This window comes from Antedon mediterranea, chromosome 1, assembly GCF_964355755.1.
Source record: "Antedon mediterranea chromosome 1, ecAntMedi1.1, whole genome shotgun sequence".
Classification (NCBI taxonomy): Eukaryota; Metazoa; Echinodermata; class Crinoidea; order Comatulida; family Antedonidae; genus Antedon; species Antedon mediterranea.
Window position 1 is genome coordinate 15,617,867 of NC_092670.1, and position 22,949 is coordinate 15,640,815.

Sequence of the window (22,949 nt, forward strand, 5' to 3'; positions counted from 1 at the left end):
TCAATTCAATAATACATTTATTTAAGCTTGTTTTGAAAAATGACTTAAAAGAATTATGAAGATGATTTTCCTTTGCGTTTTTGTGCATATGATAAATTTGACTCGTGTGTACCATCAATAGGAATTAATTATTTATAAACTATATTTCGTATTGTAATATTAAATGTGTTTTGTTACAAAGGTTTTGGACAAAACTTGCAGAGCAGAAGATGGAAGGATATCACCATTGGTTGCGACATTCGAACGGGCAAGTAAATGTTTGTCAAATCACCCTCTTTCTTATATGGATTACCATCATTTGTTTATGGACATTCAGGCGGTTGTTTAATCGGAAACCTGTACAGAAAACGACCGACGATATTGAAACGGGTAAAATCAAATATCAACGAAAATTACCGAATGAGCAGTGTTTGGAACAGTGGAGCGCAGACGTAGAATCTATCATAGATGATAATAAACCAACAACATCGTTAGAAGAAAAAATTGAAAAACAATTTTCCAAATTTAAACCACCACCGACGTTTGATGACTTTCTGTTTTACTGCATTGTTTTTGGTGCGTTTATGATGTTCTTTTACCTGTGTTATTGCAAACGTGTTTTTCCGGCTGGAGAACGTGAATATTCCAGAGATTTGTTTGTTTTTCTTTGTCTTATTTTGTTTGGTGTTGGATGTTATTTTACAGTTCAGGTGAACGAGGATAAGATTCTAAACAGGTAGGTAAATATGAATTTGGTTGGGGTAGGCCTATCACTGTATCACTTTTGTGACAGCACGCTCAGATTAATATGCATCTGTGTACAGATACAGGTGACAATCCATGTTTTTTTGGTAGCTAACCATTAACTGCAACCACCAGGGGATCTGTTTTACCGTCACTTCATTAAAATGAAACAGTTTCGCAGACCATATATTATTTTCGACACACTGCACGCGCGTAACCAAGTTGGGGCTTGTTTTAAGCAACAACATAATTCTTTTAATTGAATGGAAGTTGCTTATTACTTCTTTTTATTTAATTGCGGTGCATACCAGTTTTTTTTTATTGCGTTTCACCACTCACTTATTCTTCATTCTCTCCACCAGAGATCAAACTGAAGAATGGAAAGGATGGATGCAAGTGATGTTTGTGTGGTACCATTACTATGATGCAGTGGAAATATACAATATAATCAGAGTATTTATTGCTTGCTACATTTGGATGACGGGATTCGGTAATTATTTGACGTAATGTAGACGTTAAAGGCGGAGGACCTAAAGCTTGATTGCCACTAGGACGCAACGCAATGGCGTAACGCAACGCAAAGTAATTTGACGAATCTCAAGCGATGGATTATTTGAACAGTCATGTGAAGTTGCGTTCTTTCAAGTACCTTCTGTTTTGCGTCTAGAGTGGGAACCAAGCTTTAAAGGCCCATTTACACTAGGACGATAACGATCGACGATAAATAGACAAGTATGCATTTTTCATACATAAAACAAAAGAAATATAAAAACCTTTCATTCTAGAACTATAGAATAACCATATATGCTTTCTTTGATGAAAATTATATTTTTACACATCCAATCAAATGTCATGATTAATAAGAGCAAAAATATCGTGACAATACAACGATGTTATGGTTATTATTTATCATGACATCATTTGATGGAAATTTGAAAATTAATATTTGTATCAAAGACAGCATAAATGATTATCCTAAAGTTCTAGAACGAAATCCTTTCTAATTTAATTTTTTTTATGTAAAAAAAAATGCATGCTTATATATTTGTCGTCGATCGTTATAGTCCTAGTGTAAATGGATCTCCTTTAACCTTGTGGATGACGTCGCGTTAGAGACATCAGAGTCGTAATATTGAATACAGTACTGTATTATGATAAATTATGATGGTTCGGTGATAGTGATATTTATGAGCTTTAATATTATGAAACAGCTAAATAAAGGGATCAGACGATAGGTGCAGGTTTCCCACTTAGACGCAACAGAAACGACGTAGCTTGGCAAATCACAAGCAACTCAGATGATCCATCGCGCCGTAATTGGTCAAATTGCATGCGAGGGTGCGCGCGCTTATGTCCTGGCGTTGCGTGTCTGGGTGGGCACCAAGTTTGATGGCGAAGATGATGTTAGTGATGATGATGTCGGTGACGTTTGAGCATGTTATGTGGGGCATCAGTGGATTTTGGCAAAGTCAGTGGAAGGAAGGATTATCGATTTATAAATCTGTCTTTAGTTACAAGGAGTCTACTTGGACAAGGAGTTACGACAGAACGAGAACGGATGGGGACCCTCCAAAGAAATTGCATTTTATTTGTCAGGCATTTGTATGATTTATTTATTTTTTTTTTTTTTAATGCGCCTTGAGCACTCTTGAGTGGTATGTGCGCTATAAAAATCCTTTTATTATTATTATTATTACTTACACACCCATGATCAGTTTTAATATAATAACGCCTTTGTAATATTCGTTTTCATAGGTAACTTTTCTTTCTTCTGGATTCGTCAAGACTTTTCCATATGGCGTATATGCAAAATGATTTTTCGTTTAAACTTTCTCGTTGTTTTTGTTGCCGTGGTTACAAATAACCAATACATGCTGTATTACATATGTGCCATGCACACGTACTGGTTCATCACCGTTTACGTGTTCATGCGTGTATTATCGTCATGGAACACGCAACCAAAACTTATGGCTATTAAATTTGCCGCTTATTTCATTTGTAATACGGTGATTTTTGATTTGCCATACGTTGCTGACGTCGTTTTTACGCCGTTTTGGCCAATTTTCTCGATGAACAACAGTCTTTACGAGTGGAAGTATCGTGCTAAGCTAGACCATTATGCCGCGTTGGTAGGGATGATATCTGCTTACAATTACCCTAATTACGAACGACTTATGAAATACCTGGATCAGAAGCATATTGATAAACGAGATAGGATAATGTTGATGGGTGTAAAAATAATGTCTTTAGGTGTTTTAGGCATCCTTTTAGGGGTGTGGTGCTACCTTTTTATGTCGATGGAACGGGACGAATACAATCAGTACCACCCGTACATATCATGGTTTCCTATCCTATCATATATTTTCGTGCGCAATTTGTTTCCCTTCTTTCGCACTCATCACATCGGGTTATTTACTTGGCTTGGAAAAATCACATTGGAAACGTACATCACTCAGTTTCATATATACCTGGCGCATGGTAAACGTATCATTTTCATCCTCATCGATGGATATCCACTGATAAATGTCATTTTTTCAACTGCGGTCTACCTCATCGTGTCGTTGTACCTTCTTAGATTAACAACAGAATTCAGTGCTTTTCTTTTACCAAAAGACATGAAAAAGGTTTTGTATCATTTTATTGGTATTACTTTAATTGTTTGTATTCATTTTTGTTTTGCGTTTCTGCTTCGTGATATAATAGGATTAATGTAAGCTTTTTACCCGTAATGACGGCGCGCTATCCGATTGGTTCTGCTCACAGCAACGCGTAGGTCGCGCGACAAAACTTCTGACCAATCATGTTACGAGTTTTCTAGCAATTGATCAAATCAATAAAACACGCTAACGCAGAGACTCACAAAAGTGCGCACAAGAAGCAAGAGAGAAAAGGACGAATGTCTTTTATTTTGGAGTAGGTTGCATCACATGTACACTAAATAAAGTAATGCAAAATAGGTATCTCAAATATGAAAAATAAAATCTAGGTAGGTAGCCTATCGTTTGCCCATTATGCTAGGCCCATGCGTAATTATTTTTTCTGCATTATGAATCTCAAATATAACTAGGCCTATTGTATTCAAAACTCACATGAAATACATCCGTAATTCAAGCAATGATTTGTGTTTGTGCTTTATTTTAAATATAAACAATCTATGTATAAATTAATTACTGGATATTGGATATTAATGAGGAGACGTAAAAGAAAAAGATAGAGGGCACTCGACTCGACTCACGGCCAGCAACAAATTACACGTTGTTTGTGTTTACGACGTGACGTACGCACCTGTTGTTGATTGATGAGTGTGTCGGTGGTGTGCCGGTTGACAGAACGGAAAGACAGTTTGTTAATGTTAGTTATGTGTAAGTACAAAAGTTTAATATACTGACATTTTATAAGATTTTCTGTTTGATTTAAGAGGATAAAAGCTACTCTATTTACTGAACTAACTTAGGCCTAATATTAAACTTAGTAGGCCTATATCCTACACTACAGTATAGGCAGTTTAGCCATTTCTACTGACTTGGGCCTTCTTGGCTAGTCCCGTGGCTAGTACACAGTAGTAAGGCCCAGGCCTAGCCACCCAGCCAGATATTTAGTGTGTCTAGTGTACAGTAGAGCGGATCACCCCCTTTCATTTCATTTCTACCACCAGCAAGGCCTTGAGTGTAGGTTAGGCCTAGCTAGCCTACTACTAACTAGACCGAACGATGTAGCTGAGCCTAATATTATTAATAACGATGCTGCCGAAGCCGTGAGTTCGAAAAACTTTTTTTTCCCACATTTTTTTATTTTATTTTTTCTTTTGCTCACTATCGACCACCATGGCATCGTCTTTTTCTTACCATTGCTTAGACTAGTTAGATAGAGTAGAGGAATGGGTTTTCTTTAGGTTTCCAGGGCCCAGATAAAAATGCAAGGGACGATCGGGCCAAACACACAAGATTATTGAGACCGCTAAAAGTACCTGTCCTGATTGTCTGTGTGATCTCATTTGTTCCCACAGGCTTGTGAGGTCTGCAATCAGCATGCCTACTTTAGACTGAGCCATTTGAGAGTAAACTTATTTTGAACATTTTTTTCAAACACTGTATCGACAGACTAGCAAAGAATGGAAGCATATCACCATTGGTTTCACCACTCATCTTCCATTGGAAAGCGTGATGTCCCTGTCAATTACACGAGTGTATTTTCTACAAACGATGGACAAGCAAATATTTGCCAATTGACACTTTTTCTCATATGGGTCACTATTATCTCTTTCTGGACCTTCAGACGATTTTTTCATCGTAAGCCCTTACCAGAAACTTCGGCTTATGACAATAAACCTGTTGAAGATGGCGTCGTTCAGAAAACGGAAGATGAAATTACACATCAACGAAAATTACAGAATGGACATTTGAAAAAACCGCTTTTAACAAATGAAGAAACCGCAAATATAGACGAATCGGCAGAAGTATTAGAAGATAAATCACCAACCCAACCAGAAGAAACTACCAATACAAAAAGTCAATTTTCAAAAATTAAACCACCCCCTACATTTGATACATTTCTGTTTTACTGCATTGTTTTCGGTGCGTTTATGGTGTTCTTCTATCTTTGCGATTCTAAACATGTCTTTCCTGCCGGAGAACGTGAATATTCCAGAGATTTGTTTGTTTTCCTTTGTTTCATCTTGTTTGGTGTTGGATGCTATTTTACAGTTCAAGTGAACGAGGATAAGATTCTAAACAGGTAGGTATAATTCATTACTTACAAGCAAAGCAATGGATTTATGTGTTTAGCTTTTTTAATGTTCAATGTTCAACTACTCTACTACTATACTATCATACAGTATCCCTATCTTGGCTAATTTCTGATTTACTGAGTACTAACAGTAATTTACAGTTAACCCCTTTTCACACTGCATAAAAATTGTAACAATAACATTATTATTTTGATCTTGATTTATTAAACATTTTCATACACGCACATTCTCAAAGTATAGCTGGGCGCTATTTTATAATTATTCACAGGTTCACTGGTTCACTCGGAACAGAAATTGGCCTCTCCCGAAATATCATAGGCCCCCTTTTCCGAAAAATTGCCTTCACACTATGAGAACTTTTTATCAAACAGATTAAAAGGGTACAGTATACAAATCATTATTCTCTGATAACAATAAATCATGGAGCTATAATATAGCTCCATGAATAAATCGATAGAAAAGTCTAATACCCATTCATGCATGTTGTTGTCTTTAGAATCTGTGAGGTGTGTACAGTGTCTTTTGTATTGTAGTACAGATTCTATTGTATAGTACTGTACCATGACTGTACTACATCACTACACATCAAGTATTTTAACGCCCAATTGTCAAGGTTATTGCTGTTAATTATGTGGACTTATTATATAAATAATTTAAATAAGTTTCGCAAACTCACTTTTACCAGCAAAATAATACATAAAAAGAACCTGTACAATTATACACAAAAAAATGATCTACAGTGGGACACCCCTATTAACTCACTCACTTCTCCCTTGCCATCTAAACGACCTTTTCGCTCCTAATAATACCGTTCATAAATATTATACTAGAACAAGAAATAACATATATATCCCTAACCATAACACCAATTATTTTCAACATAGCATTAGATATTCTGGACCTCTATTGTTTAACAATTTACCCCCCTCAATTTCCTGTGCTGCCAACCGCTATTCATTTAATAATAACATAAAAAATTACCTTTTGTCTCATTACTGATCGATCTGTTTGATATGGTCGTTTTTTCCATGTTCCGTGACTTGCTATCTTTATTATTCAATTGTCATCATATTCGCTATATGCCATGCAGCTGTACTTTTTTCTGTTCTTTTTTTATTTTTTATTCCAACTTTTATCTACTGGTTTTATATATATTTTGTATTTCTTTATTGTTTAATTAATTTATTTTCTTTATTTATATATTTTTTTTTTTTTTTCTTCTCTTATTTAAATATTTTGTAAAGGCAATCCCGTCACAAGATTGTAATCTTTTTGGGATTTGCCTTCGTCCATTTTCTTGTTTTATCACTTGCCATTTTGTTTTTGTTACTTTTGTCTTTTGGACGTGAATAAATGTTCCTTGAATTGAATTGAATTGAAATTAAGGGGACACTTTTTTTGTGAAATGAATTAGAAGTTTAGTAAAACATTAAGACTATTTAGGGAACTAGTCTGTGTTCTCGACATGATAATCTTTTAATCTTTAGATTTATGGATGTATAGTATAAAGTATTATTTGTATTATTTGTTATAATATGGCGTGAGTGCAGACTACATTACTGTATGTTATTAGTAGTTTAGTGCAATCTGTTGTCTTTAAAAAAAAAAGATTAGAGTTCTTCCTAAATACCAAAGCCCTCAGTAACCAAGTCCTACGAGCCTTTCCATAACCAGGCCCTCCATCACCACGCCCTACGAGCCCTTCCACCACTAGACCCTACAAGCCTGTCCATAACCAGACCCTTCCATAACCAGGAGGCCCTCCATCACCACGCCCTACGAGCCCTTCCACCACTAGGCCCTACAAGCCTGTCCATAACCAGGCCCTTCCATAACCAAGCCCTACGAGCCATTCGATAATCAGGCCCTGCCATAATCAAGCCCTTCCATAATCAAGCCCTACTGTACGAGCCATTCCATAACCAGGCCCTCCATAACCAAGCCCTACGAGCCTTTCCAAAAGCAGGTCCTTCTATAACCAAGCCCTACGTGCCCTTCCATAACTAGGCCCTTCCATAACCAAGCCCTACGAGCCCCTCCATAACCAGGCTCTTCCATAACCAAGCCCTACGAGCCCTTCCATAATCAGGCCCTTTCATAATTAGGCCCTTCCATAAGCAAGCCTTATCAATCATAACCAACCCCTACCAGTATAAAGTGTAAATTATACCAAATAGAAGTTATTTAAGAGTTTTTTTTTTACGACAAAATCACTCCTAAAGTTTGATTTTAATGATGAAAATGCAATTAGCTATCTAAATATCATATTATATACAATTTCCACTTTATACCAGTGGTAGGGCTTGGTTACAGTATGATTGATGGCTTGGTATTAAATGATTCATTGATAGGGCTTGGTTATAGATGGCTTGGTGTTTAGGAGGACCAAACAGATTGACTCAATGATGACAATCTTTAAATCTTTTGATAATCATGAGATTTGTTACGTTTGTTGAGCCTGCTAGATTCTAATCATCATCTGTTGAAAACAACATGTACAGTAAATAGACATTATTAATATTGATTAATTCTGATATTGTATCATCTGTGCAATGCTTTTGTTTGTCAAGTCTCCTGAGGTTAATGTGTACTATCATACCTACTGTACATCAATAATAATGTACTTAATAGCCTGGTAGCTACCAGCTGTTGGATGTAGTCTTGTGTACACGTCCACAGGTAGCTTTCGGATGGTAAAAGAAATGGAGGTACTGTAATTAACAGAGTGACATTTTTTTGGAGACACAAGCGATGACGGTCAGCCCCCTCCTCCTGAAAGACCCTGTACACATGGGTTTGGTAGGCGTGTTTGAAAAGTTTATCTTTACCCAGGCTACAGTACTGTAGTTCTACAGTAGGTTAGCAAAATTCAAAAGTAAAACTAAAAACAAAACCTCAAATTTAAAATGTATTTACGAGAGTGTGCGTTTTTTTTAATGAATAAAGAATCAAAGTAAATTCACAACCAATAAATACTATATAATGTACATACTGTAAAATGATGTTTTAATTAAGTATTCAATTATCTTAAAAATGAAAAACTTCGGCCTATTATATGCATTCGTTTTGTACTGATCGGATATTGTGATGATTAGGATTTGGGGTAGCACTAACATTTCATTTTGTTTAGCCATTTGGCGAAAGTCAAAATATTTTTTTTAGTCAAATCAGTTTATCTATAGCCAAAATGGCTAAAGTCAAATTTTTTTATTTAGCCAAATGAATCGGTTTATAGCCAAAATTTAAAATTTTTGAAATATAGTGGTAAAAATATTTTAGTCAATTTATCTATGTCAACAGGTCTATACACTGTTCCCTGAACATTTTTGTAAGGCATTGAGATAAAGAACCATGCCTAAATCACTGTATGATTAAAAAAAATATTTTTTTTTGTATTTTTTTTACATGATCAAAACAATTCTTCAAATTGTTTTTAATCATACAGCATTTATACAGTTATCAATTTAATAAGAAACATTTAACAGTTTTCTGAAATCCCCTGAACGCTATGTTACTTTTGTTTTTACGCTTGGCTGGTCATGGCGTACCAGGCGAAAATCGTGTCCTAGAATCACCGCCGCGCAGCGGGTTAATGTTTTTAAATTGGGTATGCTCAAGAGGTGCGAAAGTGCAGAACCGCCGGCCTAGGCCTACAAAATTATGTACAACAACGCAACGGTATATCGTATGCTAAAAATATTGAGGAAAATTCCTAGCAAACGAACACTCGTATCGTTCTTAAAAGTAAGATAATATAGGCCAAAGCACAGAGTACACGTCTTTCCATCCCTCAAGACTGCGCCGAAGCGTTTCTGTCAGGGCGAGAAATTTCCGATTATTATTTATTTACACAAAACAACACAGAATTAAGCCGGCGACCGGCCCCGCTCAGATGCACGTGTGTGTTTAGCTAAATCCCCGTTAGACTCTACCATTTCCCGCATGTTGTTTTGTTTACACTACTGACGCACGAGGGAAGTTTATTAAGGCTAAAATATGAAACTACATTAAATTGGAAGACTCTAAAATGCATAACGCATACATTTTTGATTTCGATAAGATTAAGACGTCATTCATCGAAGATACTATAATGTTTCTTTTTAATCTGAAAAGTACACCCCTATCGAAAAAATAGACAATCCCGGTAATTAGCCGACCGTCGGCTACGTAGTCGATCGTTTGTGCAGCGCACAACACGTGATAGTTTGGGTAGACTTCATCATCCATGTGTCGTGTAACGTCTTTCTCTCTGTGCAGTCTACCTCTGCTATCCATCTTTTTGAAATAACAAAGAGACGCCTGGTACAACGAAACAAGTTTACGAAAAATCGAGCTTGAAGTAAACAACGTGATAACGAACAAAATAAATGCTTGGAGATCGACAAATGGACGTTTTAGTTGGACTTTATGCTTTCGCCAAAATGATTATTTAATTATCTATTTTATCATATGTCATCGCCAAAATGGCTAAAGTAGCCGTTTTATTTTTCGCCAATCTAGAAACGTTTTCGCCCATGGCGACTTGGCGATCGGCCAGTGCGAGCCTAGGATTTATTTTTGAAAAAATAAATGTTGTTCTATGGGACTGATTATATCAACCAAATACTATAACGAATGGAAACCGAGTATATTGGGCTTATGCGCAGATAAATATTTTTGTACAATGTTTCTTCATCTACCATCCCAAAACTAGTGTTTTACATTACATTACACTCCCCACCTTGTGTCAAGATTGCATAAAATATGTTGACAATGTTTATTATTAGCAGAACCCCCTCTTAGGGATACAGTACAATACACCCCTAAAAAGGGGACACTCCCATGAAACAATATTGCATTGTTTTAACATTAACAGCCAACCCGTTTTTGCAGATTCCTTAATAGTTATCAATTATCCCTTTTTGTTATTATTTTATAGTACTTAGTTTTTTACCTCTTTCCCTTTTTTTTAAATGATTTAATAATGTACAGTGTATCTTTAATGTTTTCACTAGAGATCAAACTGAAGAATGGAAGGGTTGGATGCAGGTGATGTTTGTGTGGTATCATTACTATCATGCGCTGGAGACGTACAATATGATCAGAATATTTATTGCTTGCTATGTTTGGATGACAGGATTTGGTAAATATGAAAATCTTTTTAACAAACATTAACTTTATTCCCCAACACGCATTGTGTGAGTTCTACTCCTTTTGTAAATTAAAATTTAATCACTAATTTGAGGAACATTGTTTGTGATTAGAAAATTGAATATTGAGAGCTACCCACCATATAATAAAATACCATGTTATGCCTTGGTGTATAAACTCTGGAGTTTTGCTAGGTATGAAGGGGGGTTACACACACAGTGGCACATAACATTCAAAACACTGGTGTTAGTATCTAGACTACAGTAGTGTGAAAGGGATTTTTTTGTCTAGAAGCACTTGAAATTGAATACATAAGTGAGATTTTTTTGAGCAAGTAGTGTCCTGTACAGTAAGTAAGCCAGCTTTTTATTCACATGCTAAATCAATGACTTTGCCATAAGCTATGTTAAAGTTTGACGCCCTTCTCATTTAATTGTAAAATAGCCAACCAATCTTTAAAGAAGTATTTACCTTAAATTAATACAGCTTGATATTTTTCTCAATAGGTAACTTTTCTTTCTTCTGGATTCGTCAAGACTTTTCAATATGGCGCATCTGTAAAATGATGTTTCGTTTAAACTTCCTCGTTGTTTTTGTTGCCATGGTTACCAATAACCAATACGTGCTATACTACATATGTGCAATGCACACGTACTGGTTCATCACCGTTTACGTGTTCATGCGTGTATTATCATCATGGAACACGCAACCGAACCTGATGGCTATTAAGTTTGCCGCGTATTTCATTTGTAATACAATTATTTTTGATTTGCCATACGTTGCTGATGTCGTGTTTACGCCGTTTTGGCCTATTCTATCGTTTAACAATAGTCTACATGAGTGGAAGTTTCGTGCGAAGCTAGACCATTACGCCACATTAATTGGGATGATATCTGCTTACAATTACCCTCATTATGAACGGCTTATGAAATATCTGGACCAGAAACATATTGACAGACGAGATCGGATAATAACGATCGGTATAAAGATCATGTCATTGGGTATTTTAGGCATTTTTTTCATGACATGGTGTTACCATTTTATGTTTATGGAACGCCACATGTATAATCACTACCACCCATACATATCATGGTTTCCAATCCTATCATTTATTTTTGTGCGTAATTTGTTTCCCGTTTTGCGAACGCATCACATCGGCTTATTCGCATGGCTCGGAAAAATCACACTGGAAACATACATAACCCAGTTTCATATATACATGCAGTACAACGCAAAACAACTTATTGTTTTCATTGATGGATATCCGTTGATGAATTTTGTCGTTTTAAGCGCGGTGTACCTCTTCGTCTCGTTCTATTTGTTCCGATTGACAACTGAATTTAGTGCTTTTCTTTTTCCAAAAGATATGAAAAGAGTTTTATATCATTTTATTGGTATTGTTCTAATTTTTGGCATCTATTTTTGTATCGCTTTTCTGCTTCGTGACACAGGAATATTATAATTCTACAACATTATAAGTTTATATTCCCCACACCCCACAGCCCCTTCCCAACACCCCACATCGTCAGAATTGATTATTTTATACGTCTAAGCAATTAGTTCGCTCCTTTTTTACGCAAAGCTGCGTTCCAATAGTTTTTCTTAACATTTATTTAATTTCAACCCAAAATAATGACAGAAACAGATTTTTAGAAAAACCTGTCGATTTATTTTAATTCTTCTATATTTATTCGTCACTTATGCCAAGCAGCATAATACAGTATTTATTCATTGTTGCTGGGCAACTTAGAGTCTTTATTTTAATTTAAATATTTATGACCAGTGTTTTATGTATTTATGAAGTAAATCAACATCATCTTATATTATATCATGGAGTAATTATTACTCCATGATTATATACAGTAGTATTATGATGTGTTCAGGGTCGTAACCACCAGTAGGCCTATTACTCCATGATTATATACAGTAGTAATATGATGTGTTCAGGGTCGTAACCACCAGTAGGCCTATGCTTGATAAGTTTTCAACCTGGACAGAAGACAGCCTTGTGGCCTGCACACAGGGGATTGTTCCTATTTTTTGCGATCACAGTACTGCTTTAATTCTCTTGGCTATGGGACTTTTGTTTTAATAAAACAAAACAAAAAAGGAGAAACAAAATGAGAATATACATTTCACTAATAAAACAGGTTGAAATGTGGCACTGATAAAAATAAAAGTGCAGTGCCAATAACATTATTATTATCAGTTAATATTAATATTTCAATGATGATGTGATTTATTAATTATTTTAGCTAACTAGTGATGGTGAAGGAGGTGGTTTTTCTTTTGGTGTTTGTCTACTAATCTCAGGTACTGGGTCAAATTCTTTATTTCACATTCAAGTAGAATAAGAGCTGAACTACTGTAAATAAAGAAAACGTATTTATATATAAATTGTTGCTTTGTTGATATATAGAGTAAACAAAATGCAATTACTGCAGTAACTGCAGTAGATTGAATTTTGACATGATCCCTTATACTGTTATTTAACTTTAAATTTCTTTATATAAAACAATTATCATTATTGATTATTGTATAATTTATAGTGAACATATGATTATAAATATTCATATATTTATTTCAATAAAAAGAGATTTATAAAATATTATAAATGTTAATTATTAATTAAATCCTTTTATATGCACAAGCAATAATTGTTGAAAATAATTGCAATAAAATTGAAATTCATATTTGGCCTAGATTTAAATGTCATCCTCATCTCATTCATAATTAAGACTAGATAGCAGATACTGCACAATTTCTAATATCATTTTTAAATAATATCATTCAGTAATATTTACTGATTTTTGCAGTCAGGCCAGTTTAATCATCATGAAGAGGGAAAATAATAAACTGTATGAACTTATTATTCTAGGTATAAAAAATATGTTGAATTGCATGTTATGAAGCTTTTTATTATTATATTTATATTTTGTTTTTTAACTAAATTTTCGTTTGTTTCGTTTCTGTATGAACAAATGTAGGACTTTTGAAAAAGAATGAGGCAATATACTGTATCTTATTATTTACATTAACCTGAAGTCTTTCAAAATATTTGATTAAAATAGTAATTGAACATGATATCATTTTAGTTTCATTTTTCACAATAAAATTATCAATAACATTAGTATCATTTTGGAAAATTAATAATATATAAAATTAACCTTTGATTGGTATGTTTTCTACACTGTATGTCGGATATCCATGTTTGTATGGCATCAGGTGCGAATAAAAGGTGGTTTTTATTACATATGAATAATGTATTATTATACGTAAATATACAAATATTAATTATTTAATTATAATTAATTTACATACAACCTGCTAAAGTTCAGCACGCTCCCAAAGACTGGTAGATATTTGCCTGAAAATAAATATATACAGTAGGTTTGGATGGAGTAACTACTTACTGTATGCCTACATCAGTTTGTCTGCACTGCGCCCTTTTTAAACTTACTGTAATTGATTCCTTTTGAAAAGTTTGGACATTTTTACAACGAGTTGGCAGAGCATAAAATGGAAGCACATTACCATTGGATTCAGCAATTATCTTCCACTGGAAAGCGCGATGTCCCTGTCAATTACACCAGTGTTTTTTCTACAAACAACGGACAACAAGCGAATATTTGCCAATTGGCGCTTTTTCTTATATGGGTTACCATTATTTGTTTTTGGACCTTCAGACGTTTTTTTAATTGTAAACCTTTACCAGAAATTTCTTCTTGCGACAATAAAACTATTGAAGATGGCGCTCGGAAAACAAAAGATGATATACCTCATGGACAGTTTGAATCAAATGAAGAAATCTCCAATATAAAAGAATCCACAGAAGTAATTGAGGATAAACCAACAACACAACAAGAAGAAAGTACTAATACCGAAACAAAAAGTCCATTTTCAAAAATTAAACCACCCCCTACGTTTGATAAATTTCTGTTTTATTGCATTGTTTTCGGTGCGTTTATGGTGTTCTTCTATCTTTGCGATTCTAAACATGTCTTTCCTGCCGGAGAACGTGAATATTCCAGAGATTTGTTTGTTTTTCTTTGTTTCATCTTATTTGGTGTTGGATGCTATTTTACAGTTCAAGTGAACGAGGATAAGCTTCTTAACAGGTAGGTATCTTAAACAATTGTTTACATTAGAGCAAAGCTTCTGAATCAAATGAACGTATTATATTAGTGTAGAGAGCTGCAGCCTCAATTCCCATCTGACTTATCTGCAAAGGAAGATGAGGATGTTGAACATGTTTATTATTGTTCAATGTACGGTAATTGCTGGTTTTTATTTATAGATAAATAGAAGCATCTGAATAATTTGTAACTACTAATCCCATCTAATGTACCGTACTGTTTACAGCAGTAAGCTAACAGAAGACTTCGTTATTTGTTCTAGACCTCCCCCGAGACCTCCCAACTCCCGATATTTGGAGTCATCTCTTTAAAAAAATGTCCTCCCGATATTCTGTGTAAACAAAAAAATATCTATTACTCTAGATAAAGAAATAAAAAGAAAATGTGTTAAACATCAATCAAGATAAATTCATGTAGGCCTATTTTGACCTATAAATAACCTTTTAAATTTATATATTTTTAAATTTATGTAAATTTAGATATTTTTAAATTTATGTAAATTTAGATATTTTTATACTAGACCTACTGTTCAAATTATATTATAATACGGTATAATACCTGAATACTAAAAACTACATTGTTTAGGAGCAATATTTATTGCAATTGTTTCAAATATTTTTTGAATGCCAGATTTTAATATTCAGAGAGTTAATAGTTTTTATTTCATTGACTATTTGTTGCAATCTATTATTTTGTAATACATTAATACTTTTGGATTAAACAATATGTGAGGCTCTTGATATCGTTTGAAAATTGTCTGGTATATCATAATCCCGAGATTATTACTATTGTTTGCTTCCTGATTGCAACATCTGCATTATTTAACAATAGGCGTACAGTATAATTATTGTAAAAATTGTATTTATTGCAATCTGTTAATAATTTTAATACAGTAATCTTTTTGATTAAACAAATAATAATTACAGTAATCCTTTTCGATTGAACCATATGTCGCTTGAAAAATTGTCTGATATATAATAATCCCGAAATTTGCTAAAGTATCGTATTGTGTGTTTACTGATTACAGAATCTCTATTTTATTAGACAATACAGTTATATAATTTAAGTTATTTGTACTTCTGTTAATATTTTTAATACAGTAATCTTTTTGGATTAAACAAATAATATTTTTCTCTTGATAATATTTGAATCTCCGATAAATATCCTGAGATTTGTTAAAGTACGTTATTTTGTATTTTGTCGTCAACTGTTTAAATTTAGTAACATTAGGCCCTACATGAACATGCGTAACAATTCAAACAACTAGAATGTCAAATTTGTTGGATAGTAGGCAGCAAAACATATATATTGATCAAACCATGGGTACACTTGAGATCAATGATATGCATAGGCCCATGTAAGCCTAATCTGATTATCGATCTAATTAATCTGTAATAGAGTTGAATAATCAGTTGACTTGAATTTTCAAACTTTTTTGTAGACTTCTACAAATTTGTAGTTTGTCGAAGTTTACACTAACAAACATTGGACAACCTTTCTTTCCAAATTCAGCGTTTTTTTCTAGTTTTTTAACTAATGTTTACTAGTGTAGACTTCTGCAATTTGCCGAAGTTTGTCAACTGGTTTATACACTATCAAACTTATTGCTATTGATCAATTGTTTTTCGAACTAATATTTGCTAGTGCTAGCAAACTTGTTTTCTGCAGTTTTTCAACTGGTTTACACTAACAAACTTTGGACAATTTTTCTTGCCAAACTAGCTAAGGGTTGCTAGTGTAAACTTGTTTGCTGATATTTGTCAACTAGTTTACACTGACAGCCTTTGGAAAACTTTTCTTGCCAAACTAAAAGTTTGCCCAAGTTTTTAAACTAAGATTTACTCCTGAGACATTTGCAAATTTACAGTATACATCTGTTTCCTTTCAACTTTCCAAATTCAGAGTAAATTATACAATTTTGAAAATTTTGATTATTAAATTCTTCACAGTTTATATTTGATTTATCATTTTGCTATCAATTATTGAATAAGAAACATTGAATATTATAATTACACATAGTACCTATGTCCCTCTTGCATATCTATTATTGTCTCCTCAGGGATCAAACTGAAGAATGGAAAGGTTGGATGCAAGTGATGTTTGTGTGGTATCATTACTATAATGCAAGAGAGACGTACAATATGATCAGAATTTTTGTTGCTTGCTACGTTTGGATGACAGGATTTGGTAAATATGAAGTTATTAATTTTATTACCCAACACGCATTGTGAAGTTCTACGTATATCAATATAATTTTGTGATTTGTTTTCGATTGCGAGGTTGAAGTGGAATGTTAATCAAAATATTTTTGTAGTTTTAATATTACAATGTTAATCTAGATGTAGGCCTACTTACTTTATTCCGAAAAAAATGTTCAGTTTTGGGCAGTAATGGAAGTCTCATAATTAGTTACATTTGCATAAGCTATTTATTTTTATTTTTTTTATTATTAGGCAGGATAACATAATTCAGAAAAGAAAAGATCACAACATTTCTTTTTTTTCAATATGGTCCTGCAATGAAACAACTATAAAAACTAAATAGAAAAATATAACAATTAGTAAATATAGAACGTTAATAATAATACGTGGGAAATACAATGATTGTTCAAGGGAGAAAATGGGCCCGCAAATTATTTCTAGAGGAAAAATATGTATTATTAATAACTGAACCCTACACTCTTTCACCTCCACACACTTTAAGGAGTGCTTTAATACAATATTGTTTTCCATAGGTAACTTTTCTTTCTTCTGGATTCGTCAAGACTTTTCAATATGGCGAATATGCAAAATGATGTTTCGTTTAAACTTCCTCGTCTTTTTTGTTGCCATGGTCACCAATAACCAATACGTGCTCTACTACATATGTGCAATGCACACGTACTGGTTCATAACCGTTTACGTGTTCATGCGTGTATTATCGTCATGGAACACGCAACCAAAACTTATGGCTGTTAAGTTTGCCGCGTATTTAATTTGTAATACAATTATTTTTGATTTGCCATATGTAGCTGATATCGTGTTCACGCCGTTTTGGCCTATTTTCTCGGTAGACAACAGCCTTTTCGAGTGGAAGTATCGTGCTAAGCTAGACTATTATGCCACATTTGTGGGAATGATATATGCTTATAACTACCCTAATCACGAACGACTTATGAAATATCTTGATCAGAAGCATATTGACAGACGAGATCGGATAATAAGGATCGGTATAAAGGTCATGTCATTGGGTATTTTAGGTATCCTTTTCGGGACATGGTACTACTATTTTATGTTTATGGATCGTAAAATATACATTTACTATCAGCCGTACATATCATGGTTACCTATCCTATCATTTATTTTCGTGCGTAATTTGTTTCCCGTCTTTCGCACTCATCACATCGGGTTATTTACTTGGCTTGGAAAAATCACATTGGAAACATACATAACCCAGTTTCATATATACATGCAGTACAACGCAAAACAACTTATTGTTTTCATTGATGGATATCCGCTTATGAATTTCTTTGTTTTAAGCGCGGTGTACCTCTTCGTCTCGTTCTATTTGTTCAGATTAACGACAGAATTCAGTGCTTTTCTTTTACCAAAAGATATGAAAAGAGTTTTATATCATTTTACTGGTATTTCTCTAATTTTTGGCATCTATTTTTGTATCGCTTTTCTGCTTCGTGATACAGGAATATTATAATTCTACAACATTAAATCATTATCATAAGATATAAACTAGATATGATAATTCGCATACATTCATAAGTACGGACGTATGCGTATATGAGCATATGTTTATTTAGTTTAAACAGTTTTTGATAATATCGATGTTTTTGCACATTTCAAAACAAAATATGAAGCTTGCCCAGCCTTTTTGTACAGCAGGGTTTGTAACCAGATGTTGATGATTTCTTGTATTCTACTCTGCATTTAAAGCAAGCATTAAAGTATCACTTATGCCAAGCACAATCCATTCATTTCTTTTACTTCGGATAGTACATCCAGCATACAAATCAACATATTCATTTTATTTAATTTCCAGTACTTTACTGGATGGGTTAGAGTTTCTTCATGGCTTTAAATTGATGAAAGTTGGTGTTTTTACTTTATTTGTAAAGTCGCATATTATAATATGATGGTACCAGGGAAGAGAATGTCACTATTCCCCGGATGGTACAATGATTATGTTAATTATTAAATTATTTAGTAACTGGTGAGATGAGAAGACTCTTTACTTTATTATGTAATGTTTTTCGTTTATTATTATCAGGTGTTTGATTACATAATCTCGTGGTAATTGGTTTTAATCCTTTCTTGTATCATGTGTTCAATAACATGCTATTAATATGTGCATTATATGTGGAATAATATCTGAACTAAATTAAACGTCATATGTTGTTATAGCTGATGTTTATATCATGTTGATGATAAAAAGATGAAATACACAATTAAAACAATAATTTAATATGATACCAATTATATCATTTCAATAAAATACCCCTTTTATCATTATGTATTATATTGGAAAATGTTTCCTGTAGCGCCTTCCTTTTGTTTATTCGAGAAAAAAAAAAATGATTATTGATTGATTGAATCACATCTGTTGATCTATCTCCAGAGGAGAACACATATGTATTGGTAAGTTATTTTGTGCATTAAGTTTCAATAGACATTTATAATATTAAAATAGTGTTCTTTTTATTCCCTGACACTAATACTGAATAACCATTTGTTATTTGATTAGTTTTGGCGGGTCTATTCGGTGTGACATCATCAGCTACATAACAGCTATTGATGAAAACATTTCTTCTGGTTTCGATTCGTATAATAATATAAGTAGTTCTTTGATAGTAAACCAATAAAACTTACGTTGGCAAGACAGTTTCGTCTAGCTGTCAGCTTGACTTCTTCAGTTGCTATGATGCGTTATGGCGCCGATTGGTCTCCTTTCCAGCCACTAGATGATTTTGTTGTGTAGCCTACTTATATTACTACATAACAGCTGTTTTTGTAACCACATGAATAATGTATTACATGTTATACATAACAATTATTAATTATATTATTTATTATATATTTATTTTAATTGACTATAAACAATTTGCATAAAACCTGCTGAAGTTAGAGGTATTCCCAAAGCGTATTACATATCTACCATTTTAGTCTCGTACTGTAGGTATGGAGATCTGGAACTACGTAAACCTACACTGAGCCACACTGTAACTCGTACTGTAGGTATGGAGATCTGGAACTACGTAAACCTACACTGAGCCACACTGTAACTCGTACTGTAGGTATGGAGATCTGGAACTACGTAAACCTACACTGAGCCACACTGTAACTCGTACTGTAGGTATGGAGATCTGGAACTACGTAAACCTACACTGAGCCACACTGTCTCGTACTGTAGGTATGGAGATCTGAAACTACGTAAACCTACACTGAGCCACACTGTAACTCGTACTGTAGGTATGGAGATCTGGAACTACGTAAACCTATACTGAGCCACACTGTAACTCGTACTGTAGGTATGGAGATCTGGAACTACGTAAACCTACACTGAGCCACACTGTAACTCGTACTGTAGGTATGGATAGATCTGGAACTACCTAAACCTACACTGAGCCATACTGTAACTCGTACTACTGTAGGTATGGAGATCTGGAACTACCTAAACCTACACTGAGCCATACTCTAACTCGTACTGTAGGTATGGAGATCTGGAACTACCTAAACCTACACTGAGCCACACTGTAACTTGTTTTGAATTGGTTCCTCTTTTTTTGTTCTAAGTTTTGAAAATGTTCAACCATTGACAGACTAACATAAAATGGAAGCACATTACCATTGGTTTCACCACTCATCTTCCATTGGAAAGCGTGATATTCCAGAATGGACAACAAACGCTGTAGAAGCACACTTGAGATCAAACGTACAATGTACCAGTGTGTTTTCGATAAACAATGCACAACAAGCGAATATTTGCCAATTGACTCTTTTTCTTATATGGGTCACTATTGTTTGTCTCTGGACCTTCAGACGATTTTGTCATCGTAAACCTGTTCCACAAACTTCGTCTTACGACAATAAATGGACAATAATTGAAGATGAAATTACACATCAACAAAAACTGCAAACTGGAAATTCGGGAAACCCGCTTTTAAAAGATAAAAACATTTCAATAGAATTGAACGTTGGTGATACATCAACAACACCGCCAGAGGAAAACACAGAAACAAAAAGTCCATTTTCAAAAATTAAACCACCCCCGACGTTTGACAAATTTCTGTTTTATTGCATTGTTTTCGGTGCGTTTATGGTGTTCTTCTATCTTTGCGATTCTAAACATGTCTTTCCTGCCGGAGAACGTGAATATTCCAGAGATTTGTTTGTTTTTCTTTGTCTTATTTTGTTTGGTGTTGGATGCTATTTTACAGTTCAAGTGAACGAGGATAAGATTCTAAACAGGTAGGTATAATTCATCATGTTTATCATTTAGAGCATAGCTAAGGTAAATGGACTTAAGTAGTCCATTACATTTTTCTAGCCTGGCATGGACCAAACTCAATTCGTCTCCTGTAGCATACGAAACAATGTCGTGTACTCGTGAAGTAAACACGTTTTATTTTTATTTCTGATTATATATATAACATCTAACTATATATTATTTATATATTATTCATCATATTTGTTATGTTTTAGCGGACAATAGCCTACATCTTTGAAGTAAATAATTACAATTTAACAATGTATACCTTATAATGTCTTCACCAGAGATCAAACTGAAGAATGGAAGGGTTGGATGCAGGTGATGTTTGTGTGGTATCATTACTATCATGCGAGCATTGAGATGTACAATATGATCAGAGTATTTGTTGCTTGCTACGTTTGGATGACAGGATTTGGTAACTATGAAACGTTTCTAAATGTAAACATTAACATTATTCCCCAACACGCATTGTGTGAGTTCTACTCCTTTTGTAAATAAAATTGAATGACTATATGTTATAGTAATGCTTTGTAGCCCTTGATAAATGACTGGTCTGGATCACTGTAGGCCCTAATAGTGGCCGGTGGTAGCTCCATAAGGTAGCCCAATGTCAACTGCACATCAATGAAACTTTAAGCTATGTTAAAATCGGTGAATTTGGTTTTCTTGTTGGTGAGCTTTCTTATTAAAAAGAGCCCTTCCTACCAACATGTAACCTGCGCGCGAAATTAAAAAAGTTCTATTTTTCACAATAGGTAACTTTTCTTTCTTCTGGATTCGTCAAGACTTTTCAATATGGCGCATCTGCAAAATGATGTTTCGTTTGAATTTCCTCGTCATTTTTGTTTCCATGGTAACCAATAACCAATACGTGCTGTACTACATATGTGCAATGCACACGTACTGGTTCATCACCGTTTACGTGTTCATGCGTGTATTATCGTCATGGAACACGCAACCAAAACTCATGGCCGTTAAATTTGTCGTGTACTTCATTTGTAATACAATTATTTTTAATGTGCCCAACGTTGTTGATGTCGTGTTTACGCCGTTTTGGCCAATTCTCTCGATGAACAACACACTTTGTGAGTGGAAGTATCGTGCCAAGCTAGACCATTATGTCACATTAATAGGGATGATATCTGCTTACAATTACCCTAATTACGAACGCCTTATGAAATATCTGGATCAGAAGCAGAAGCATATTGACAGACGAGATCGGATAATAACGATCGGTATAAAGATCATGTCACTGGGTATTTTAGGCATCATTTTCGTGACATGGTGTTACCATTTTATGTTTATGGAACGCCACATGTATAATCACTACCACCCGTACATATCATGGTTTCCTATCCTATCATATATTTTCGTGCGCAATTTGTTTCCCGTCTTTCGCACTCATCACATCGGGTTGTTTACTTGGCTCGGAAAAATCACTTTGGAAACGTACATAACCCAGTTTCATATATACATGCAGTACAACGCAAAACAACTTATTGTTTTCATCGATGGATATCCGCTGATGAATTTCTTTGTTTTAAGCGTCTTGTACCTGTTTGTCTCATACCATTTATTCAAATTAACAACCGAATTTAGCACTTTTCTTCTCCCAAAAAACAACAAAAGAGTTTTATATAATTTTGTTGGTATTATTCTAATGTTTGGCACCTATTTTTGTATCGATCGCTTTTCTGCTTCGTGAAAAAGGATTATAACTAAAAAATTATAAT

At 34.1% G+C, this 22,949-nt stretch overlaps 3 protein-coding genes across 4 annotated transcripts; all 3 read left to right on the plus strand.

The window, feature by feature from the left end:
• Positions 1–178: 178 nt before the first annotated feature.
• On the plus strand, positions 179–3,437 carry LOC140046973 (uncharacterized). Its single transcript, XM_072091759.1, has 3 exons — positions 179–715; positions 1,086–1,213; positions 2,479–3,437. Exons 1-3 carry the CDS (start codon positions 210–212, stop codon positions 3,435–3,437), a joined length of 1,593 nt encoding a protein of 530 aa, XP_071947860.1. The 5' UTR covers positions 179–209.
• A 593-nt stretch (positions 3,438–4,030) lies between these two features.
• On the plus strand, positions 4,031–16,868 carry LOC140058414 (uncharacterized). Of its 2 annotated transcripts, none has more exons than XM_072104021.1 (4): positions 4,031–4,085; positions 4,730–5,457; positions 10,465–10,592; positions 16,796–16,868. In XM_072104021.1, exons 2-4 carry the CDS (start codon positions 4,835–4,837, stop codon positions 16,831–16,833), a joined length of 789 nt encoding a protein of 262 aa, XP_071960122.1. In that variant the 5' UTR covers positions 4,031–4,085; positions 4,730–4,834; the 3' UTR covers positions 16,834–16,868. The 2 variants fall into 2 exon arrangements, with proteins under 2 accessions (XP_071960122.1, XP_071960112.1); XM_072104011.1 differs by lacking the exon at positions 16,796–16,868 and adding an exon at positions 11,107–13,631.
• Positions 16,869–22,066: 5,198 nt separating this feature from the next.
• On the plus strand, positions 22,067–22,922 carry LOC140042234 (uncharacterized). The gene has a single exon (XM_072087686.1). The coding sequence runs from the start codon at positions 22,067–22,069 to the stop codon at positions 22,919–22,921; it is 855 nt and encodes a 284-aa protein (XP_071943787.1). The 3' UTR covers position 22,922.
• The last annotated feature ends 27 nt before the right edge of the window (positions 22,923–22,949 follow it).

Coding starts and splice junctions, on each gene's coding strand:
- LOC140042234 (XM_072087686.1), top strand. CDS start 22,067: ATGGTAACCAATAACCAATACGTGCTGTACTACATATGTGCAATGCAC.
- LOC140046973 (XM_072091759.1), top strand. CDS start 210: ATGGAAGGATATCACCATTGGTTGCGACATTCGAACGGGCAAGTAAAT. Junction 716..1,085: donor GAGGATAAGATTCTAAACAG/GTAGGTAAATAT, acceptor TCTCTCCACCAG/AGATCAAACTGAAGAATGGA. Junction 1,214..2,478: donor CATTTGGATGACGGGATTCG/GTAATTATTTGA, acceptor TCGTTTTCATAG/GTAACTTTTCTTTCTTCTGG.
- LOC140058414 (XM_072104011.1), top strand. CDS start 4,835: ATGGAAGCATATCACCATTGGTTTCACCACTCATCTTCCATTGGAAAG. Junction 5,458..10,464: donor GAGGATAAGATTCTAAACAG/GTAGGTATAATT, acceptor TGTTTTCACTAG/AGATCAAACTGAAGAATGGA. Junction 10,593..11,106: donor TGTTTGGATGACAGGATTTG/GTAAATATGAAA, acceptor TTTTCTCAATAG/GTAACTTTTCTTTCTTCTGG.